At 32.9% G+C, this 21529-nt stretch overlaps 2 protein-coding genes across 2 annotated transcripts; one reads left to right on the forward strand and one right to left on the reverse strand.

The window, feature by feature from the left end:
• The first annotated feature begins 4447 nt into the window (after positions 1 to 4447).
• On the forward strand, positions 4448 to 5554 carry LOC131614010 (uncharacterized). Its single transcript, XM_058885641.1, has 2 exons — positions 4448 to 5316; positions 5518 to 5554. The coding sequence occupies exons 1-2, from the start codon at positions 4448 to 4450 to the stop codon at positions 5552 to 5554; spliced, it is 906 nt and encodes a 301-aa protein (XP_058741624.1).
• Positions 5555 to 7882: 2328 nt separating this feature from the next.
• Positions 7883 to 13952, reverse strand: LOC131609279 (U-box domain-containing protein 13-like). Its single transcript, XM_058880975.1, has 5 exons — positions 13582 to 13952; positions 13152 to 13268; positions 11958 to 12434; positions 10737 to 11016; positions 7883 to 9054 (listed from the first exon to the last, which is right to left on the reverse strand). The coding sequence occupies exons 1-5, from the start codon at positions 13843 to 13845 to the stop codon at positions 8285 to 8287; spliced, it is 1908 nt and encodes a 635-aa protein (XP_058736958.1). The 5' UTR covers positions 13846 to 13952; the 3' UTR covers positions 7883 to 8284.
• Positions 13953 to 21529: the final 7577 nt, after the last annotated feature.

Raw genomic sequence — 21529 nt, forward strand, 5'->3', positions numbered from 1 at the left:
ATAAATATATTTAACTATGTGTCTATATTAATTTCTATATATATTTATAATTAGAATAAATAATGTATACTATTTATTTATATTGATTTAAAATCTAAAATTATTAGTTTTTGTATATTAAAATAAAGTATATAATATTTTATATAATATTAAATCTATGTAGAAATTTGAGGCGTGATTTTCACGTAACAAACTTATGATACATACCAAATCAAATATGCAATGTAAAATGTTGTGTCATAAAAATCGCGTGGCAAAGTATAGCGACATGAAAATCATGTAATAATTTTGTGGCGTAAATTTCACTTGACAAATGAATTGCCACAAGCGCTCTTGCCGCGTAATTTTTCACGTCGCTAAATAATGGTTGTGGCGTGAAAACCATGTAGCTAATGACACATAACACTATTTTTTATAACCCACTACTGTTTTAAAATAACCATTTAACTCATTCATGAGTTAAGAACTCAAATAATATTAATTTCATTGTGTGAATAGCCCTATTGGAGTTTTGGCTATATAATTGAGAAAAAGACATGTAACATAAAGAAGGAAATGTTATTGACTAAAGAGATTCTTTGTCACATTTCTCTTTCTCTTTTTAAGTGAGCATATGGCAATGGCATCCTATGAAGAATCTTATCGAACCTGAGAAAATACACACTGAAAGCTGCATATGAAATATTCTCCAATTAAGCAATGTAATTATATTTCACTTTTATTTTATTCTGAAATAATTTAATGAAATACACAAGCACGTGTCTAAGTGAAGAAAAAGTAAGAAAGTCATTACTTTATATATTTAAAATTAATATGGAATAAAGTTGTTTATTCTCTCTGTAAAAAGCTTACGATTAAGATCGAATTTTCAAACTAATTTAAATATTAATATTAATAAAAACTGATTAAGACCATAAAGTAAATCAACTAAAAATAATATTCAATGATTATTTGAAAATAATTATATAATATCATCTTACATTGAAACTCCACTTTAAGAGTCAAAATGGTGTGTGCATGGGTGTAATTAGCCACAACAAGATTGAGAAAAAAATACAAGAAAAAAAGATAATTAAATTGATACGCATTCTTTCAAGTTTCCAATCCTCAGAATTGATTTTAAATTTTGATTTATTCAATTGATGTCTAGTAGAATTGATTATGTTTTTAAATTTATATTATTTTAAAATATAATTTTTAGTTTTTAAGTTTAAATATGAATTTTAAATTAAATTTTGAAATTTAGTTCAACTCAATTTCGTAAAAAATTATTTAAATATAAATTACTTTATTTTCAATTCACTTTTATTTATAATTAATTTAACAAAATTAATTTATTTAAAATTAATTTTTTCATCATAAAATCAAACATGCTAAATAGACTCACAGATCAAGTTATGCATGATAAAGATTAGAAAAAAGTGTTACGTCATGGACTCAAATTATACAAATTATGTATATATTGACTAACTTTAAACCTAGAAAATGTGGTTCACAATAGATAGAAATTTCTTTGCATTTATATGTGTATAGCTTTTACAAAGTATATTGTCGTGTTCCTCATAAGAAACAAATATAGCTCCCAATCATTTTCATCTTATTCAATTAAATAAATAAGTGAACATTATTTTTTGTTGTGATGCTGTCCATTTTCAATTATATATCTAGAGTTGTAATGTTGGATGGATTTTAGGGTCGTAAATTTGTTTAATTTTATGTTTTTTTGCATGGGATATGTTAATGGATGCTTGTGTCAGCAAGCATTAAATCTGAAGCTATTGCAATGAAATTTTATCCTTTTCTTTTTTAAGGATGTTTCATTACTTTTGTCACACAATTTATTTAATGACTAATAAATTGGATTATAAAATTTCAACAATTAAAACAACTAAAAATATAGGATTAGAACTCTTGCCAACATTCTCAAAACTAATAAGAACAATTCTCCTTTATTAAGATTAAAAGAAGAAAGAATATTTATATTGTTGGTCGTATTCTTTGAATATACACTACGATACCATTTTGAGTTGTCAGGCACATGTGCTTCACAATTTTTTCATTTTTGCTACCCAAAATTTTTTGGCTCGTCTTGCATTAATAGAGTGCATATTATATCTAGGGATTCAATTTAAACAGCAATCACAGAAGTAAGATGAAGAAGAAACCTTCTTATTTTCTTTACTTTTTATAATAAAGCCGAATAAAACAACATTTATCATTTTTACGCTATAGTTACATCTTGACAAACTACATTTATAAGTCCTATTAGTAAGGCAAATTTTACTAAAACTCCTAACATTGTTTTTTTTCTCATAAAATAAGATTCACGTTATATAAAACATGTTATGTAAATCGTCAATTTTATTTTTTAAAAGACTGCATTTTTCATATTAGATAGGTTTGCCAGAATTTTATAAGAAAGAAAATAAGGGGAGGCGATTTTTGAATCAAAGCACTTTGTTTTTCTTGAAGAGATTATATTTCTTTCAACAATTTTTTTATTTTTGCTTAATACCTTTTTTATCCATTACCTATACCTCATGGTTCATTTTGGTCCCTTTTCTTTTTAAACGATCAGTTTTAATCTTTTATCTACTCAAACAGTGTCATATCAGTCTTTTCTTATTGTTTAGAAATAGGTACGGTGCACCCCGATAATATCTCACAAGAATTAGTTTCTATATACGATGTTTCTTCTAACGTTCAAGGGGGTACCGTAAAGGCGGTAGATGTCGGCGGTGACTTCAATAACAAGCAAGAGTTTGATGATGGTGATAGCATGCTAACATTGATTTGTAGGACTGCAACTAGACTTGGTTTTGGTGTGGTAATAGAAAGATTGCATAATGGTTCGGAAATAAGAAACATTTTTGTAACAATGTTGTGCGAAAGAAGCGGGAAATACCATACTCCTCTAAGAAAGTTTAGAAGAGACGACACATGTAGTAGAAAATGTGAGTGTCCTTTTAAAATTTGTGGTTATATGTTGGCTAGCAAAAAGTGGAAATTTAGTGTTATTTATGGTTTGCATAACCATGATTTGTGCTCAAAGTTACAAGGTCATCCTAGTGTATGTCGTCTCAAATCGGAAGAGAAGGCATGTATTAGTGACATGACCTTGAATCTTTTCCAACCAAAAAATATACTTACCATATTGAAACGGAAGGAACGCGACAATGTATCAAATATAAGGCAAGTGTACAACATCTGGTACCGCGCTAAAAAGGAGATTATGGAAGATAAAATGAGATGCAACAATTGTTGAAATTGTTGGATTATAACACTTACGTGTTCCGGTATAGAACTTGAGACGATGGAGTTACGGTCCGAGATATTTTTTGGACTCATTCGGATTCGATAAAGTTGTTCAACACGTTCTCGATAGTGTTCATTCTCGATTCTACCTACAAGACTAACAAGTATAGACTTCTATTATTTGAGATGGTTGGTGTTACGTCTATAGAGAAGACTTATGCGGTTGCTTTTTCTTTTTTTGGAGTGTGAAAAAGAGGACAATTTTACATGGGCATTAGAGGTGTTTTTGGTCACTTTTGAAGGACCAAGTCGAGATGCCTAAGGCGAATGTAACAGACCACGATACCGCATTAATGAATGCAGTAGCAAAGGTATTTCCTTTTTCTAAAGCATTACATTGTCGGTATCACATAACATGTAATGTGAGAAGTAAGGTTAAACCCGCGGTAGGGACGAAACAAGTAGAGACCGAATGTGGAAAATTGGTGAAGTCCGGTGTGATTGTTGATCAAATAATGGATGCATGGAATCATATTGTAAATTCTTCAACAAAAGAATTTTATGCCGATGTCGTCATTCAATTTCGGAAAGTGTGTGAAAAGTATCCTGATTTATTGAAATATGTTTAAAGCACCATTCTTGATAAGGTGGAGGAGAAGTTTGTTTGTGCATGGACTGATAATGTCCGACAACTTGAGAATACAACCACCAACAGAGTTGAGTCGGCACATGCTAGTTTAAAAAATTGGTTGGGTAATAGCAAGGGTGACTTGTGTCGAGATTGGGACTCTATAAATCTCATGATTAAAAACCAACTTAATGAGATATAAACTACATTAAGTCGAAGCATAACGGTGTTGGAACGTCGATTTAAGGACAACATTCTTTATTCTCAATTAGTCAGCAATATGTCTCGTCCCGGGTTGAACTATATTTTTCACGAGATGAAATTGTAGGTTCCGATAGCGCAGAGTGTGGTTGCACTATTTTTAAAACATATAGTCTCCCGTGTGCTTGTGTTATTGCTAAAAAGATGAAACTAGGTGAGCCAATAAGAATGGACGAAGTTAGCCCTCATTGGAAAAGACTTAGTTTTGATGATGATGGTTACATGGAATGAGGTAAATAGAATATCTCTATTTCTACCAAATTGGAAGCGATACAAGAGATATTTTCAAAGGCCGGTGACAACATGAAACTCCACATCAAAGAACAATTGAGGAATATTGGATATCCCGAAGCGATCGACATGAAACTGCCTTCTCAACTAGTAAAGACAAAGGATGCTCCGAAGAAAATGAAGCCTACACCAAATGTCAACTCGACTATACGGTCTCCTTCTTATTGTGAGCACGTTGATAAACTTTTTCCCGATTCACCGACCCCTAAATCTCAAAAAAAGTTCCATGAAAGGAGATCGCATAAGCAAACCGCCTCCGACACCGATTACATCGAAAATTCCTTCATCGATGAGATGTCGGTTTTTATGCACAAATACATTGAGCGGATCGTCAATGTTGAGGGGAACGGTAATTGCGGTTACCGGGCCGTTTCGACTTTGCTCGGTAAAGGAGAGGATAGCCATGCGCTTGTCCGTCATCAACTTATACAAGAGTTGAAGACACATAAAGACTCTTACACGCAGTTATATGGAGAGAAAGATAAACTTGAAGCGGTTTATGAATCTCTTGTTCCTTGGTTGAGCGGTCACACACTGGTTTCAAAATTGATGAGATTTTTGGAAATGGGGAATCTTATTGCATATGCATATGATAGGGTGTTCATTGACTTGACGCACTACGGATTTTCAAAAACCTTTTTCCTGCTCCGCACCGCACCACCTAGGAATCCAAATGATCGCATCATGTGTATTGGATGGCTTGCAAAATCAAGTCATTTTGTACAAGTTTACTTGAAACATGGATGCCCCATACCACTTACGTCACCAGAATGGGCGACTCTTCATGACGCAAATGTCAAGACGTGGCCGGGTCTTTTTGTTGATAGGATGCACGAATTCGAAAGATTGAACAACATTGAAAATGAATCGAATGCGGAAAAGTTCAAGATGGAACCACCAATAGATTTAATCGACGATATTTGTTTTGAATTTTGGAAGTGTAATATACTCACTATTTAACATTGCAATATAGTCAATTTTTAACATTGCAATATGCTCACTTTCCTTACTATTATCAATTTTTCCCATTACAATATACTCATTTTCCTTATTATTTTATTCTACTGCAAAAAATGTAACAGCGAAAGTTCCGGAGATGTATCTACGGAAGCTTCTTAAGATGCAGTCCCTGAGTATTTTTCGTAGATATACCTACGGAACAAAAATATATCGGTTCTTTCCATGGATATAGCTACAGAATATTGTGTGACAGAAAATGGATGGTCCATATTCACCTAGGTTTTCTATAAATTTGGGGTTTCTTATGTTTTCTTTCACACAAACACAAAAATATCTCAATATGATATCAACATCCGTTGGTATGTCACAAGTGTCTCTTACTCTGACGGCAAAACACTCGAATGGACGTTCAAACTCAACGATTACACCTCGCTCGACGATATCATTGCTGAAATCCACCATCGCCTACCTTACGGAGACAAACAAAAGATTGTGAAGCTCGAGTATCGCTCACCTTCAGTTGACAACGAAGAGAACATCGTTTCATTTACAGCATCTTTGAGCTCAAGAACCGAGAGGATATTTTGGCGATGTGGCGAACGTATTTCGATTTTGAAGAGAAAATTCTGCTTGAGTTGGTAGCGACGGTACGAAGAATGGTCGAGCAAATCTTAGAGATGTGCAAGCGTCCACCGGGCTATTGAAATGTAATATTTAATTTTATGTTGAAATCATCAATGTAATACCGATTTTAATTTATGAATGTCATTTTTGTCGTTGCAATGTTGATTTTTTGGTTTTCTATTTCTAGGTTTCTTCCGTAAATATACATACGGACAAATTTTGTATATGCATCTACAGAAAATTTTGATGTTGAGTAAAAAAAAGTACGTCCAGAGATACATCTACGAAAATAAATGGTATTTTTGGAAACGCACATGGTGCCTAAGAACCCCAAAGGATGGGATAAGAGATTCAGAAAAATTAAACTTTAATTGATTTTAAATATGGGCTTGAAATTCAATTTGGCCCAATTACTTGAATAATTGAAAAAACCGACATAGCTAACTGAATATGATAAAAATCGAATTTGATTGAACCGAAAGTCCAAATGATCAAAAGTGGGTTCATGTGGCTCAGTGGGTTGGTCCGGTTTTAGATTAAGGACCCGAACCCAACTCGAAATGAACTGATGCCTATCCTTAGTTTTAAAAATTACTCTAAATCTTAGTCCTCGATTTTCTTCAAATATTATAAGTTTTATTTTATTTAAATATTTTTAAAAAAAAAATTAATTTTAAATGTCAAATATAGAAAAATAATAATAATAATAATAATAATAATAATAATAATAATTTAAAAATAATAAGTCCGTGAAGCAAAAAAGTTAAACCTATTGAGATAAAGCTAACAAGTTGAACTGAGTTGTTCTTGAATTTAAATCGAGTCAAATTTGAATTTAAACAAAATCATATCAAACTCGAGTCAAATTTTAAGTTGCACTAATTCTTATCTAATCGAGACAAACTGAAACGAGTTCGACTCGACTCGACTTATTTCCCATCCTAATTATACCAATTGGCTCTTTATACGAAGGCTTACCTACCAAGCACACGATATTGCCCATAGTGATTTTTAAGTTTGACAACAATGCCATACACATCTTGACTTTAGCTCTCAAATACATTCAATATTCCCATAAGAATAATGTCATGAGTCATGAGCCGAAACCAAAAAGCATTGCTATTCAATCAAGCATCATATCCTTAAAAGATGAATCACGTAACCATGCCCCCACGAGCAACATGAGCAAGCATTATATCTGTGGAAATCGACATCGAGACTTGTCTGATTCCTAATACATGCATCAATCAATAAATTTCCACTTGCAACAATAAGCTGCCAGATTTTTGAATGAGACATCATATCACCGAAAGACGTAATCATAGGAACATGAGGCTTAAAAAACTGTTAATTAGACATTCAATTGCAAAAAGGAATTCCAATAAGCTTTAGAGGAAAATGTATTAGAATTTCTTTCTTATAACAAATATCTTGGGTCCTTTTACGGTACGCCACATCTCAAATGATGTACATTTTTTTCAACAAAGGTGGCTCTTGATTGATAATTATAACTGGTTTATATGGTATTATTATTAAGGACAAACACATTTTGTCGGTAGCTAAAATTATGAGAGATATCATGATATACTAATATGATTTTGTTCTAAAAGTGAATTATGTTGTTTTTTGACAAAATATTATATTATGAAAATCATTCTTTTTTACTAAAAATATAAAGGTTAACTCTTAAATTCCTTTTGCAAATTTAGAAAGAAGGAAACTGAATGACTTTGAAGGGAGAAAAAATAGAGGGAAAAAAAAAGAAAAACAAACACCATTTTTATAAGTGTTTTTATAGAAAATAATGTATAAATATTTAATTTTAAAAATACAAACAACCTAACTTCAATTTTAAAAATCATCTAAAATAACACTTTAGTTCAACAAATCTACCATTAATGAATCTCGATGTCATCCATATACATATTCAAATAACCCAAAACAGACACTAAAATAAGTAATCGTGGGTCATCGATATTCTTAAACAATGAAACAAATATCTGTACTTAAACAATAATCAAATTGTTGCCTAAACACTTGTTACCAGCTTTCCACCACAAGTGATTCAATTCAGCAAAATAATTGGTTCACTGAAATCAAATTTTCCTTTTAACTAAAACATAAAAAGGAAATATTGCTAACTCTTTACTAAAAATATGTTGTAAACCATATCATTACTATCTATACCAGCAGCTGCAACATACAGAGACAACAGCAGCACCAAAAAGCTAGCTGACAGTTGCCATTGTATATTCACAATGGTCTCTAATTGCCTAACAGCTCAAGAAGCTGTTCGGCTTTCCGCTTGCCCCTTTCTGAGCCATTTGCGGCCAGTTCCATGAGAGGATTGATCACTTCATGTGAAGCGACAATCGGTAGGTACAGTGGATCTCCTTTACAGATGTATACAAGCACCGAGGTCGCATTCTCTTTGTTCCTGTAAGATCCATTAATGATTAATTCAGCCAGAATGGGAAGAGCATTCATAGATCCAATTGCTGCTTTTCCGTCCGGGTGGCTAGCTATTACAGCTAGTATTGCCAATGCCTCACCCCTCATCTCCCCACCTGGTTCTGTTAACATTTCGATCAATTTGGGTACAATACCAGCCTTTACAGCACGTCCTTTGTTCCCTTGGTATATACACAGTTTGAATAAAGCTGACGCAGCATCAGCCTTTCCTCTTTGACTTCCTTCGCAGAAGAGAGTAACTAGAGCCTGGATTGCTCCAGATGCACCGATTATCATTTTGTTCTCATCTACTGAAGAGAGGTTGAAAAAGGTGGCTGCTGCATTTTCCCGAGCTTCCATGCTACCATTTTTTAGCACGTAAAGGATTCCCGGCACAGCATCAGAAGCCATGATGCGCTCTTTGTTCTCCTCGTAGATAGATAGATTGAGAAGAGCGGTAACTGCATGCTCCTGGGTTCCAGCATCAGGAGTAAAGAGGAGATCAGTGAGGAGGGGTATAGCCCCAGCTTCAGCAATCAACTTTCGATTTTCGCTATTGTGTTTGGCAAGAAGACGGAGCTCTCCTGCAGTAAAATGAAGATAAAAACACTCATTATTAGTAAAGCATCATTAGGAAATGCAAGCATGTGGGTTTGAGAGATCGCAATAGATGTATTTTTCTCAAATTATAATGATGTTAAAAATTCAAAACAATCCCTTTTACTACAAATTTAAGATCCCTTCATTGGAAGAATTGAATACTGTAAGACAGGAGGGTCTAGGGTTTGATTCCTGCTAAGGCAGGGCTTGTGGCATATCTCTACCTTATAATGAAAGAAACTCCTCTCACCCTAAAATTTAGCTTACCAAAAACAAGACCCGTCCCGCCTCAAATTTTATCATTGAATTTACAATTTATATCCGAGCATATAACTCATATAATTCACAAAACATCTCCAAAACGCATGTATCAGTCAGGGAAGCCATACTATTTGTTGTGCCCGTGCGTCTTTTCATCATCATCCTTTATTTCTTCTTGGTTCTTCTTTCAAGTTTCTTCTCAACACAGGAGGGTGGTGGTCGAAAAACTACAAATAGTACCCAAAAACAGAAGATTGTGGCTGGAAAGTCTTCTACTTGACAGAAACAGAGCCGCAAAAGGGCCATTCAGCCACGAATTTTCCGCAAATTGCAGCTGCTAACACCGCAGCTGCTGAAGCCGGATAGCTACCAAAAGACGTTGCACCAGATGTTGCTGCTGCTCCGCGATTCTGCTATTGTACGCAACTGCAATGCTATTAATAATATGGCGTACAAGCTACTTTTGTAAGGACTAATTATTCCCAAATGTGGCGCTATTAGTATTATTATTATATTATATTAGCATGGAGTAATTATGTTACTCCCTCCGTCCCAAATTATGTCATTCTAACAATTTTACACAAATTAGGAAATGTAGTTAAATATGGTATAGACAAAAGAAACTATGAATTATTTTACAAAAAGTATCCTTCAATAATTGCAAGGATGAGATAAATTAAGAAAAGGAAAAGAATAGAACAATAAATAATGAAGAGCAGTAAAGGAAAGTAAGCATTAATGATCAATTGATAATGCAAAATAACATAATTTCCGAAAAATATATTTTGCTAGAATGACATAATTTTGGACGGAGGGTGTATTAGACAACAGTCAGCAGTTATTATGTTTTAGGTAGCCGTTTTGTTATCAGGCAGGCAGTTATGTTAATATATTGAGACAGATTTTGAATAAATAGAAACGCTGAAGGAAAAATCAGTAAGCTATTAATTTGAACTGGATGTTGGTTGTGATAGACCGAGCTCTCTATTACTTAGAACGGAGACCAAGACTCTCAAATTTCTTGGATCGGATTTGTCTTGTAATCGTTTGTGTTACTTCCTAATTTGTTGTATTGTAAAAGAGTCTGTTCTCTATTCTGAATCAGTAATTACGTGATTGTTGCAATTAAAAGCAGATTATTACTATTAAATTTCTATGTTTGGTTTATCACAAACCTAATACAACATGCTTTCTAGCATTAATCAATCTAATAAAACCCCAGTTGTAACCTATTAAATCCAAATCATTGCTATATTGTCCTATAACAAATGGAAAAACGATTTCAGTTTCAGTTATATGGAGAAAAGAAGTGACCATCGTACAGTTGCAGACTGCAAATAAAAAAATTTATAAATCAAATATAAGTAGCATATTGAAGAATAAGTCTGTTTGGAACAATGCTGACCTGCTGCACATCGCTGATCCTCAATGTATCTGGAAATTAGTTTCCTCATTAAGGAATCAAGGTCTATTAATTCAGAGGAGCCATCTGATGTTTGCTTGTAGAGCCGTAAACTTTCTAATCTTTTAGGTGGTTCAACTCCGTTTGCCTCGCACCAATTTGATATCAGGTTGTATAAAACATGATTAGGTATGAGAATGGGGCTCGAAACAATCTGCCGAGTGATGGGACATGTTTGATGCCCTGTATCAAGCCATTTCCTAATGCAAGTTCGTTCATATGTCTGCAGAAAGGGTGAAAAATAGGATTACAAAGTTTCTAAACGTGAAACTTTTCTAAATAATATCATACAAGTCTCTTCAAGTAATAGAATTGATCTATCAAAATTCACTATTCTTCCTACACCCCCCCTTCAAACTATTCTTCCTACATTTCCAGCAATAACTTAAATTAGTATGTAAAGCAAAAAAGATCCATTTGGTCTCCCAAGTATGTTTATCCATTATAAAGGAAAAATATACATATCAATTTAATAATGAAAATCAATCTTTAAGAGGCAATGGCTAATTTCATTTAATTGTATCCATATATTTTAGTTTGAAAGTACCAAAACTAAAATAAATAATCACATGAGTTTTACATCAACGAGCTAATATTACAATCTTGTGTATCAATTAACCGTTGATTGATAGTACCAGTATTACACAATACTATCAAATTTATTATAAACCTATATCGTAATAGTGAAGTCAATAATTAACATAAGAAATTTTCTAAAACAACCGCTTTTCAAAAAACAAAAAAGATAAGATTAATAACAAACAGCCTTTTTTTGTCTTTACAGTTAAATTTATTCAAGATCTCAATCCTTGATTTAAAGTACTAGAATCTTCACATCAATTTTTTCAAGAGATATGTTCTTCACTGTTCTTGCAGTTTCTTACAAGGCACCATTCTTGGTTATTAATTGCTCTTTAAAATTTATAATTTAAACCCATAGGATTATCTTCGCAATGCAAAAAGAAAAATGCTTCTAAGCTATAGATTAGAAAAATCTCACGCCATCGCACAATAATAGTCTTTTTTAATTTTCAAATGCAGACTACCACAAACCTAAATACATTAGCATGTCATGAGATTTAAACTTTTACCGTGCTTAATGATGATCGTAATAAAAACTAGTTTTTGAGAAAATAAATAAGCAATTATTTCTCAGGTACAAACCTGCCCTGTCGAAATGATGACAGGATCTTTCATTAGCTCAAGAGATATTGGGCAGCGAAACTCCTCCGGCACAACCGGTGACTGACAACATAAGTTCGCACATAGCTCACTAGTTTGAGGAGGCAAATCCCCACTTGACAACACCTGTGGGCGTTTCTCAACACAATCATCTCCCTTATTTTCAGAATCCTTGAACAAAAAATCATCAATTTTTCTCAGCACCGCTGACAATCCCTGCAAGCTTTTCTCATAATAACCACCCCCATCAACAATCACCTTATGAAGAGCAAGTGACTCTTTTTCGATATCTTCAGCACTCACAAATTGTAGTTTTTCACATATTAAACGTAGTGCATCAGATTCAGCAGTCACATCACAGCTCTGATTATAGATAGACAACAGGTGCTCATAAAGCTCCAGACCAGGTGGAACAAAATGTTCTTTGGCCCTTCGAAACTGGGAAGCCACAAGTGCGATCTATGACAACAATAGAGGCAGAAAATAAATACCTTGAGATTGAAGTAGTAAACTAGGAACTAGCAACAGACAAATAAGAAATCAATGACTTGTCAGGTTTGAGAAAATATTTCATGCATTCATTTTTAACTTCAAAACCCTCACCATAAGTTCATTTTGTTTTACTAAACCCAACACAACCTAACGTGAAAAGAACCACACTTTATTACATTATTCATAAAAGCATGAAATTGTGTTTCAATTTTAAACTATATATGAAATGCTTAATTTGCCATTTTGATCTCTCAAATACCACGATTGTCAACTTAGTCCCCCGAGTTTCAGTGGCATGAATTGGGGTCCCTCAACAATCCAAATCCAAACTGTTACAATAACCCTAATCTAATCATGATATATTTGTGATGTTCGTGTGCACTGAAATAAACAATGCGAGTATGGTGTCCTTTTTGGACCACGTCAACATGCCATGTTAGACCAAGTCAGCTAACATTGGTCACATAAACTCACAACATTAATACTTGGCCAATTAATAAACAGAGATTCAAAATGGTAACAAGAAGATCGGCAACACAAATTCGCGCAATTGGAACTTAACGTACCAAATCTGCAAAATCATATTACATGCCAGACTACAAGTTCAAATAAAAGCCTATACAAAAATACAGCACACTCACACATTTCAACATAGAAATATTCTAAGCAAATAAAGTATTTCACCTGCTCCTTTAACTCCTCAGAAATATCAATTTTGTCATACGAAATCTCGTTTATAGCTTGTTCAAAATGCGAAGCCAGATCTGTGAATTTGCACTTAATTTTCTCCCTCTCCAATATCTACAATAGCAATCAACAAAACCAATCAGAAAAAAGAAAGACAAACAAACACTATCATAATTCTAATTCGCATGCCACAACTGCAATCGCAGCCGCAATACAACGGTTTAAGAAGTCTCTGCAACAGCATTGCAATTACTACACTATAACATTTTGCAGCTTAACAGAAATCACAATTAATGAACCATGCAGTCTATTATGGAATTGCATTAATTTATATCTCAAAAAGTAGAAACTAAAAAACCCTAATTTTAACAAAAATAAATATAAATAAGCAATTTTTCTAACGAAGAGTGTAGCTAGCAATGCAAACCATGTAGAGCTGGCTTGACTGAGAACAAAACCGAAGCAAATCCTTAGCAGAAAGAAAAGCTTCTTGAAGCGAAACGAGAGCTTCGTAAGGAACGAAAACGGCGTCGTTGACGAGGTGTTGAAAGAGGGGAATGAGGAAAGTGATCCTACGGCTGAGATCGAAGCATTGCGTTTTGATGAGGGAATGGAAGGTGGAGATTTGAGAGATTTCGGTAGCAATGTGGATGAGGTTGTGGAGAACGTTGAAACCCTTGGTTTTCGCCATTTTTGTTCGTATGGGTTTGGAGAGGGAGTAGCTGGGTTTTGAAGTGCTGTAGAGAGAGAGGGAGAGAAAAGGTTAAGAAAAAGTGACAACTTTTTCACAGCTGTTAGCTAGGTGGGACCCGCTAGATCAGCTTCGGATTTGAAAACTAGGTGCTCTTTTAGACTCTTATATACGATATTTAGAATTAGAAAAAAGTGATTTTTTTACGAAAATTGTGGTTTACTCTTAAAACTCTTAATATTCTTTTACTAGATATTTTATTTAAACTAGCATATTAAGTGATGTAATTAGATAAGATGGTATACTTTACTTTCTTTAGCGTGAATCAAGATATTTATTTATAACGCGGAAATGTTAAAATTATTTTATTAAAATAATTAAATTTATTATAAACTTGATATTCTTTTATGAGAAAAAAATGCAGTATCAATCACTATCATGTATCATGCTAAGTCATCTTGATATTTTTAATTTTGTTGTGTGACATCGCTAATTGATGGATTATTATTGAATGAGAGTGTAAAACTTACAATCAAAGCATTACCTTTAACCTCTTCTTTTATATGTAATTTTTTATATCCATTGACTAGAACAAATAGTTAAAAGATTTAAATATTTGATTAATTTTTTTAGTTAAATTTGTGTTCTCAATTAAGGACAGGAATAGAAATTCATATGATGAAATAAGATATTTATTTGAATATTAAATTTTTTTTATGTGGTCTTAAAGCATTTAATTCAAGCAAACGATTAAAACAGAGTTGTCAGATAAAGGAACGAATTTTATTTTGACATTTGCTTGTTTGGGACGACTATGATTAAAATCAAGGTTATGGATCTTCATAAACTCTAATAAAAGTGTTATATAAGGAACTGCAAACATGAAGTCATGGTACACACAAACATTGCCTAAATTGTATACATGTTACACCATGCAGTTATTGACTTCAGCGTCGGAGTGTTTGTCGGTATCACTCATTTTCCATTCAACCAAAACAAATAGGCATGAAAGATCCATAGGCTCGAGACTGCTAATACCTGACAATAGTCTTCTTTCAAAATGAAGTTTCCTTGTCAGAAGGAACATTAGCATTGTTTGTGGAAACGAACAATAACGTTCAAACTACTTTCTCAAACATAAGTAAAATGGAAAATTAGGAAAAGGGGCAATTTGTAACTTTAACAACTTGAGATTTGCGGCTATCAAAATCGTGAGGGGAAGCCCAAGTTGGGAGAAAGGACCCATTGCTTCATTATCTTACTCAGAAATTCAGATCCAACCTCCTCTAACAGTCAAGGCACTTACACCCCCTATTTTGATCAATGAGCTCCAGAAGACAGTGGTCGCTAACGTGGATCCTCCTTAAGAGGGGAATAATAGAGCACATCATGGCCTACTCCCAAAGGCTTAGGTAACAAGCAGCAAAACTAATACTTTATTTAGAGACTTACTATGGTGCTCAACAGATAGTCAACAACTTTGGAAATCTAGAACGAATAACTCCGAGAAGTTGAAATTTTGTATCACTGTCATTTCTAACCTCCTAGGCTCTAGAATGGCGTAGTCATAAACCTCGTTGATGAATCACCTCCACACCGGAGGGAGAGGGGTCACCGATGTAACACCCCAAATTCTACCCGAAATTATAATGCGGAAAATATCAGAGTATTTAAAATTTCAAACAACATATTGGAGTATCACATATCAACTTAAAACTTCAATGTGTATGCCATTTAACAATGATACATAGCATTCGAATAACAGTCAACTATCAACTTTATTCAACTCAAACAACTTGAAAGTATAACAAGTACTTCATATTATTCAACTTTGATTTAACGGTTATAATAACAATAACTAAAACATTAACAACATAGAACAACAATGTAAACAACCCCCCTCAGAGCGACACACCAACAGGACTCGATAAAGCAACAAACTTTCACAACTATACCTGAGTACCTGCCCATTTCCCATGGTAGGGGAAACATCAGCAACAAGGGTGAGATATTAAACTATATAAATAGGATCATGATAAATCATATATCAGGTAAAGAATATAAAGGCATCGCCATTTTGCACAACATCAACATAATCAACACCAATAACATCATCAATGAATAGTCATAATATCAACATATAAACATATTCAACCAGTCATCATATATGCATCTTCAGACAACTCAACATATAAGCATCTTCAATAAGTCAACATATAATCATCAATATCATCATGTAGGCATCTCCAACAAGTCAACATATAAGTATCTTCAACAAGTCAACATTTAAGCGTCATTATCAATATATAAGCATTTTCAACAAGTCAATGTATAAGCATCTATATCGGCATATAAGCATCGCAATGCATAATCAACAACTCCAACCAACAACAACGGACAACGACTCAACTGTGCATATGCATGTGGTACCAATCGGAGCTTCAGCTCCCGTCACCAATTGTCAATTCAGAGGCACAAGGCATAAGCCTTCGTCACTAATTTGTCAATCCAAACCATCACAATATATATATATATATATATGCAAATGTATGCGACTCAATGAATCGGATATCACACAACATCATCATCATTTACTTCACAAAATATTTGTCACAAGGCATACGCCTATATCATAATTATTACCGATTATTAAAGGTAATAACACTTCACACATATTACAACTACTTCATATAAATAACGGAACAATACCGATAATTCACCTAATCAACGGTCGATACCATTAACAAATAATCACAAAGATATTCATAACCAATCCATAAGATATAATCATAACTCAATGCCGGTTAATCGGACACAATTCAATTACTTCACCGATTATCCGATTCATTCGATTAAATTCTCAAAATAATCTCAATATGCCAATTTATCAAGTAAACCGAATCAACCTCCAATTAACATTTAACTAAATTAGATATCATGTTAATTATCAAAATGATATCATTGACATATTAATATATTATTCTCAACGTAAATAGTCAACCAAAAACACAATTACAGTCAAATTCTCAAGATACCGTTATTTACCGACAAACCGAAAAATTTATCTAAGTCCAATTATCTTCCAATTAAATAGACTCATTGAAATTTAATTCAACTATTAATTAAATAAACCAATTAATAATCATATTATATTAATTCTAATTCCATTATATTTTATTCCTAAAATGTGTGTCAATTCCCATCACAAAACCAACATTTATTTATAAAGAATATTTAAATCAAACACAATTTCGGTCGATTCGTAAAATATCACAATTTCAACAAAATAACACCACCATGTTAATCTACTAATTAAACTTAATTACCACGTAAATTTTCATCAAATTCTGAACAACTAATTATACTGTTTAATACAGCTATTACGGTCAAACGGGACTGCTTGTAATACATTTGTGTTATAATTACTACTGTCACACGCTTCTTATCCTATTAATTAATTATACTACATTTGATAAGTATGAAACAAAAACAACATGAACAGAAACAGCACACAGCGAAGTAGTTATGGCCTAAGTGGTCTTTGCCGAACGACATACATCCATCTCCTTATTTCTAATCTGCAAACAGTGACAGAAAACAAATTCAACACAACACAATGAGCAATCTATACCCTAACCTACATACAATCCATCATATTCCCATTTAGGTAGTAAGAATCCCCCTTACATTGGATTGAGTGCAGCTCTAAGAAGATTCAATGAAAAATTAGAGAAAAATGACACTTTAAAGCAACACTTTGGGTCTCCTTCTTCTCCTCTTCACAACCCTAGCCCCCTTTCTCTATTTCTTCTTTTCTTTTCACAGTTTCCACTATGCTTCTATTCCACTACTTCTCAAAATGACAAAAAAAAAAAGGCCACCACCACTTAGTCATTATTTCATAATGGACCTATAAAATACACCCCTTAATACTTAAAGATACAATAATATAAGCTCAAATTAATTTCTACACTTAATGTAAAAATAATACTTTCACTTAAACTCCATTAGAATAAAATCCAATTATTTTAATATACCAATTTATTACTCAATGTCTCATATTTTCGATCTAATCTTAATTACTCAGAAAATTCCCAAAACGCTAAACATTAACTCATTAATATTTTTAATACTAAAAATATTAAAATCTTCTATTAAATATCGATCCGCTATCCCGAAAAATACCGACTAAATCGTCTCAAATTGCGAAAATTTTAATAAACATCACAAATGTCTAAATTAAGCAAAGAACTATTTTTCCGGGCGTTACAACCGAAGGCATAAAACTCATACACTTCCATCTTGAATACCCTCCTTCTACACTCTGGGTTAGAAGATAGACGTTATTAGACTCATGGTCATTATTGTCAAAGAACTACTCACTCCTCGACTCCAATGATTTCGAAGAAGAAGAAGAAGAAATCTCTTTTTGAAATTCATTTGCAAAAGCATCAACAATTACCCCATCAAACAAGAATTCCAAAAACAACTAGGGATGAGAACTTACGATGGGACAACTGACCCTGATGAGCACATGGAATATAGTTGACGTCCTTGTGAATTTTCGTAGCGTAAAAGGCCCTAAAAATGTAAGTTGTATGTCCTTACTATGAAGGAATGGGCCATCATTTAGTTTATAGGGATGAAGAACTAGTTTATCAATTTATGGTGCAAACTTTATAGACACTTCTATGTCCATTCCAAGGCATCCCGGAGACAACCCAAGTTGGTGGAAAGCTTGGGATCTATTAGGCAAGAAGAATATAAGACACTGTGATCTTATTTCAACAGGTTCAACACGAAAACAATACTAGTAAAAAATGTCGATGATGAGGTAAAGAAACACTTGCTTAGTCTCGGGCTTCAACCGAAATCAAATTTCCTGATGAGCATTTTTATTAGATCCCCTAAAACCTTTACCAGTTTGATAAATGTTAGAAGCTATCAATATAATCTAAGAAGGAAGGTTCGAGAAATCAGAAACTAGCATAAAAGAAAATGAGGAGATGCAACATGGGGGCAAGAAAGGAGGTGAAGTTAATTTAAAAAAAGAAACCTGGACCAGCACAAAGGTAATGGGGCATTATCATCCATGTATAAAGACTACATTCCACTTAAAGATTCAAGGGTGTGCATCCTACAAGTATGCATCAATACGGAGTTTCAGGAAAAGAAAATAGAAACACCAAAACTTATTTGAGAACGTCCTAGCATGGTGAAGTCTCGATATGCAACAACCATTACACAAATTTGATTGTGTTTAAGTGAAGGACGAGTCTCTTATGAAGATGTTTTTATGAAGACAAATTTATATAAGAAGAAAAAGATTCAACAATGGAATAAGTGGTTCAATCCAAGTTCAAAGTCTCTTAGCAAAGATGATTCAAAATATTGTTTAAAGGAATTATTTTGACCAAGCTATGGCTTTTGGAATGTAATCAAGATAAGCAAAGGTACAATGTTTAAATGGTTATAGACATTAGATGCTTAAAGAAAAAGTTTAAAAATCATTTTTATGAATTAATTTCAAAATGGCAAAAAGTGTCATTCTTTGAATTTTCTCTAAGTAAGGAGGCCAAGTTAGTTGATTAACCTTTCTTATTTATACACAATGTTTAATTGTTATCACATGAATAATTGATTATCCTCCTTATGCTAATGGAGTAACCTTGTTTCTTTTTGAAATTTTACTGAACCATTGCGTTGTGGTTTCACCTATAATTATCTCCAAATCTTTTCATAACATTGGCAATTGTTCATAAGTATTTTTCAATAAATTTTTATGAAAACCAAGAGGTGAATGGTTCACAATAAATAGAAGAATAACTTCTTCATGAACATTTTTATTGTTTTTCAAGCGTACGTCTGTATTATTTTAACAGAAAAACTTTTCCTGTATAATTTTTATTTTAATGTGAAAAAGTTTATATAAACACCTGAGCATTTAAATATTTATATTCTATTAATTTGTTCATTGAAGGATAAGAGTGAAATTGTCAATATGTCGGAAAAGTAGCAAAGTTATCAAATTATTAAAGTTGTTGCAAAGTCAGCTTATTATAAATTACCTGTTTATCTGTAATTTTTCACCAAGTTTGCGTTGTTTCTTTATATGTATGAAAGTCTTGTACTCATTACATGTTGTTGCAAATAGGAAAAGTTGTTTTTCTATTTGTTGGAAAAGTCCTTTGAATCAGGGTAATTCAAAGTCCACCATAGTTGTTGGTGTATGGAAATCCAGGAAGTAGTTTGCTTCTTTGTTACTGTTAAAAGATTGTATGAGAAGTCTTAGTGGTAGGCTTGTAAAATAATCTGACAAGAGTGAAATCTCTCACGGAGTGTGAGGGGACTCACTACAAAAAAATTACGATTTTACGACACAAAAATTATGACAGTTACTTGATATCCGTCGTAATTGTCATGTAGAGACGGTTTCCACAACAGTTTACACCAACTGCCCTTTCAATTTCAAAAAGTAATAAATATTGCAATTGTTGGTCATTAAACCGCCCTAATATTCAGGTCACGGCGGTCACAGAAGCCACCCTTAAATACAGGTCACGACGATGTCATACCCCGAAATTTATCCTCCTTAAATCTAACATTTAAATTATTTTTAACTTTGGTTTTATAAGTTTTTATTCAATTTACCTAACATTATAACAATGATTTTTTACTTAAAATATGTAACAGTTACTTTAAATTATTTGTATAGCCGGGGTAAATAAATTTAGCTTGACATTTTACATGTTTTATAGTGCAATCTTATTTTGAATAAATTGAATAGCACAATTGGCAAGAAACTTTTGGTTGATTAACAATGATTTCAAAAACCTTTTTGGCCAATAACGATATCTGAGGCCTCTTTTATTTTAAAATCATTGTTTTGACCAATGATTTAACGTGAGACCCCCTCTAAAAAATGATTTTTTGGCCAATGATGATACATGGGGCCTTCCCTTTTCCCTTGTTGCTACATTTTGGTTTAAATATCTTTTGGCATTTGGTCATTGTTGTTTCGATCTGACAATGGCCTTATCTTATTTTTGCTATACACGTCTTTGGTCATTGTTGTCTCGATCTGACAATGGTCCTATCTTATTTTATTTTTGCTATACACGACTTTTGGCCTTTGGTCATTGTTGTCTCGATCTAACAATGACCCTTTCAAAACCCTTGGGGTTTACCCTTTTGGCCAACCCCTTTGATTTTAATTTTCAATATTATACTTTTTTCAATATTAATATATAATGAAAACTTTTTTTATAAAAAAAAACCTAAAGCTAAATGGATCCACTTGAGTACAAGGGAGGCAAAGTGTGTATAACACATTTCCTTTGCCTAATTTACCTACTTACCCGAAATCTTTTATTTTTGTAAATGGTTTCTCACTTGCCCATAAAACAAATAATGGGTGGCGACTCGTTTGAACGTAAATTTTAAGGCAGGTTGCCAAAGCTGACGACTCTGGTGGAGAATATTTTTTAAATTTAGGTTTACTCGAATTAGATCTTTTAGATTTTAGGTTTTATTTTGGTTATTTCGCTTTAGTTTATTTGATTTATTGCTTTTGAATCATTATTTGTATTTATTACTATATATATATATATATATATATATATATATATATATATATATATATATATATATATATATATATATATATATATATATATATATATAT

Source organism: Vicia villosa, linkage group LG6 (assembly GCF_029867415.1).
Source record: "Vicia villosa cultivar HV-30 ecotype Madison, WI linkage group LG6, Vvil1.0, whole genome shotgun sequence".
NCBI classification, from domain to species: Eukaryota; Viridiplantae; Streptophyta; class Magnoliopsida; order Fabales; family Fabaceae; genus Vicia; species Vicia villosa.